Source organism: Silurus aristotelis (assembly GCF_946808225.1).
Source record: "Silurus aristotelis genome assembly, chromosome: 14".
Classification (NCBI taxonomy): domain Eukaryota; kingdom Metazoa; phylum Chordata; class Actinopteri; order Siluriformes; family Siluridae; genus Silurus; species Silurus aristotelis.
This window is the reverse complement of record NC_139587.1, coordinates 23,205,954-23,209,338: the sequence shown is the minus strand read 5'-3', so window position 1 is coordinate 23,209,338 and position 3,385 is coordinate 23,205,954. Positions and strand designations below refer to the sequence as shown.

At 37.2% G+C, this 3,385-nt stretch overlaps 1 protein-coding gene across 3 annotated transcripts in view; it reads left to right on the top strand.

Annotated features, from left to right (window-relative positions):
* The window catches only part of immp2l (inner mitochondrial membrane peptidase subunit 2), a 128,677-nt gene extending 125,544 nt beyond the window's left edge, over positions 1–3,133 (top strand). For all 3 annotated transcript variants that reach the window (XM_083560907.1, XM_083560908.1, XM_083560906.1), the window contains one exon: positions 2,793–3,133. In XM_083560907.1, coding sequence (XP_083417033.1) covers positions 2,793–2,951 — 159 coding nt within the window. In that variant the 3' untranslated portion in view covers positions 2,952–3,133. The remainder of the gene's footprint in view (positions 1–2,792) is intronic.
* Positions 3,134–3,385: the final 252 nt, after the last annotated feature.

The following is a 3,385-nucleotide window of genomic DNA, read 5'->3' as shown; positions in this document are numbered from 1 at the left end:
TAAGCTTTCGGAACATCAGGCGGCCACGCCATTGTCAACAAACCTTTAAAAAATTATATGTTCGATAATGTTTATTGAGGATTTTTGAAAGAAGTCTCCAAGTTAAAATTTTTTGAGATTTCCCATCGGCCCTTTCTTTCAACAAACTTCATTTTGTTTGTCTGATAAATTAAAGAGGCAGACAAACAAAAACCTGATGAGTGATAACATAAATAATGTTTCACTCTCTTTGCAGACATTACAATGGATTAAGTGTAATTATAACTAGGCAAAAAAAGACGATTCTTTAATGGAGTAAAAATTGTTGAATCCCTGAGGCATATGGCGAATAAAACCGAGGATGCACTGATATTGGAGAAGAATCCATTTCATAATAGTAATAGCTACATACATTTTGTGCATCATGCATTGAATGGTTTCCTATAACTGTGTTTTCTATCAACTCATGGCCTAAATGGAGTAAATCATGTGTGTTAAACTAGGAAGAGCACAAATCTCATTAAAGTCTGACACGTTATGTCTTCTGTGTTGCAACATAATTTTTTTTTTTTTTTTTTTTGCAATTGCTCTGTTTAAATGATATCTCGCTAAGCCACTGATACTGACATCTCACTTATTAAATTTAGCTGAAGCTCAATCATGGTTCATCATGTTTTATCAGATAGTGTTCAAGAGCTATATGCTTTGGGTTTAGTTGTAATAGCTTGCCAGAGCTCTAAGACTGTTTAACTTGGAGACCTCTATGTCCCTTAATCCCCTGTTCAGCTAATCCTCCTCAGCCATTCCAGGTATTTGCAAAAAAAATCCCAGAAACAGAACTATTCTGAGAGCAATATGCACTAGAAGCATTGTCTGGCTTCCTCAGCTGCCAAAAACAGTGCAGGCCCTCGCTGCCCATCTACGGCCAGATTGATTACTTCATATTAAATTTGCTCTGGTTGATCCTTAAAGCTAAAGAACAGTAAAGAGCATGTGCCATCACTTATATCGAAGATATAGCTCTTGGGTTCCTGGGTGGTCCAGCTGTCTTTTGTAAAAGCCAGTTTTCCCTTTGATTTAAGATAAAAATCGATAAATTGCGATATTTTATATTTCTATTGGCAGAATAATTGAGGTATAATAATTCTGTATAATATTCAGCCATTATTTAACCATTATAGCTGAAACTCAGGAGTATTATAATAATGTATAAATTATTTTCAAACTTTGCAACTTTGGATTATTATTTATTTTTTAATCCATTCCAGAGTTCATGAAAGTATAATTGCTCTGCTCTCTGGGTGACAATCAAAAGCATCTGCTAGCTGTGTTTGAAATAAGGCAGTTATCTCTCTTCTCTCTCTCTCTCTCTCTCTCTCTCTCTCTCTCTCTCTCTCTCTCTCTCTCTCTCCTTCAGGCATAGCTCCCCAATGTGACACTGTGCGAATGATAGGGATGCTCTCAAGAACCCAGTTCTGAGCCAAACCCCGTTTTAAATGAGGAAAACCGAGGTCAGACATGACTTCCTCGGCTGTTAGCGCTTAAGGATTTTTAATTAATGGATAGGCGACACAGGCTAAAGTCGCATCTCTTTCTCAGCAGCACGCAATCAATTTGCAGGTGAACAAAGAGATTAGAGATTTAGTCTGGAATGCTTGCAATAAATAAAAAGTACAATAAAAACCATTGCCGTCATGTGTTGGGCTGAACTGCTCATATTACCTTGTTTAGAAGTACAGCACTGTGTAAATCAGCCAAAATGTGGAGCGTTTGAATGCTATGCTGCGCTCACAGCTTTATCTACCTTATGTGCCTTAACCAAATCATGAAAGCCAGTAATATTATTACATTTGGAAATAAATCAAATACATTTATATAGACACAAAAGTATTGAGATGCCTGACTTTTCACATGTGGTACTTTCACAAAATTCTGAACACATACAATTGTGTAGGATGTCTTTTAATGTGGTAGCATTAAATTTTCCCTTCATTTCTGAACTAGAAGACGCAAACCTGTTCCAGCATGACTATACCCTTTTGCACAAGGCCAGCTCTATGAAGATATGCTTTACATGGTTTAGAGTGGAAGATCTTGAGTGTCCTGCTATAAAGCTCAACCTTACGGAACACCTTTGGGATGAACTTGAACACTGACTGCACCCCAGAGCTCCTTACATACATCAGTACCTGACTTTACAAACACCCTTGTAGCTGAATGATCGAGTCTTTACAAGATCAGTCCAAATTCTAGTGAAACTTTTCCCCAGAAGACTGGAGGTTATTATAACAGTAAATTCAGACTAAATATGGAAAGGGATTTTTTAAAAGCATATATGAATTCTGTGGTCAGGTGTCCACACACTGTTCTCCATATAGTGTTCATATAGGGAATTGGCTGATTTGAGTTTGAAACGTAAGAGTTGATCATTGTTACAGGGCTATTAGAGGTTTGTTTGTAGAAATGCAGTAAAGCAGCTACGAATGCTTGGAAACAGTCATCAGCGATCACTTGTTGTAAGTCGAAGTGCTATTCATGGCACCTTGCACTCATTTTAAACATAAAACTCAGCACGAGGTGTTCGTTATTATCAGCGCACTTCTGCAACCAACAAAAACAGAGATAAATAAAGTGTTTCTTGACTCCCCCTCTCCTTGATTGATAAACATTTAAAGAATGTTACTTATATTAGGATCAGACGCTCACACCGGTATTATCTGTTTCACAATTATTCTCAGTCGTTGGTCGGTTTCAGGGTTTTTTTTTTTATATGTATGTTAATAGGGTCAGTAAACAGAATTGCCTTCCTGCAGGTTTCCCTCGGACTACTCCACGGTAGAGCATCTCACATCTTATGGCCTCCAAACCGGTGGCAGAGGATTAAACCGTGTGTTCCAGTTGCCCGCAGACCTCTGCTCAACTCGGGAGGATCAACAGAAGAAGATGGTGATGAATACAATGATACAAAATGACCTTCTGGGCAGATAGACAGTAACACTGACTCTGTTCAGGACAGGAAACATGTTTGAGCTGTAGATGTGTGTACAATGTTTGTTTTTTTTTTTACATGCAGAAGAAGGAGAAAAACATAAAGACCTTTGAATTTTCAAAGCTAAGATTAATTTGAACAAATAAAGTTGATGGATACAGTAGGTTTTTCCTGATAATGGTCTTTTTTTTTTTTTACCAGTCAGTCACTGGTTCAATTGTGTGAATGACAAGTTCATTTATCAATTAGGAAAAGCCCATTAGAAGCAAATCTATGCCTGGAGGATACCTGATACTATTAAACTTTTAAAAATGTACATTTATGGCATTTGGCAGATGCTCTTATCCAGACTGAACTATAGAAGTACTTTAAACTCTATATCAATAAATACATCCTCATAATGGTTCACTAGGTCAG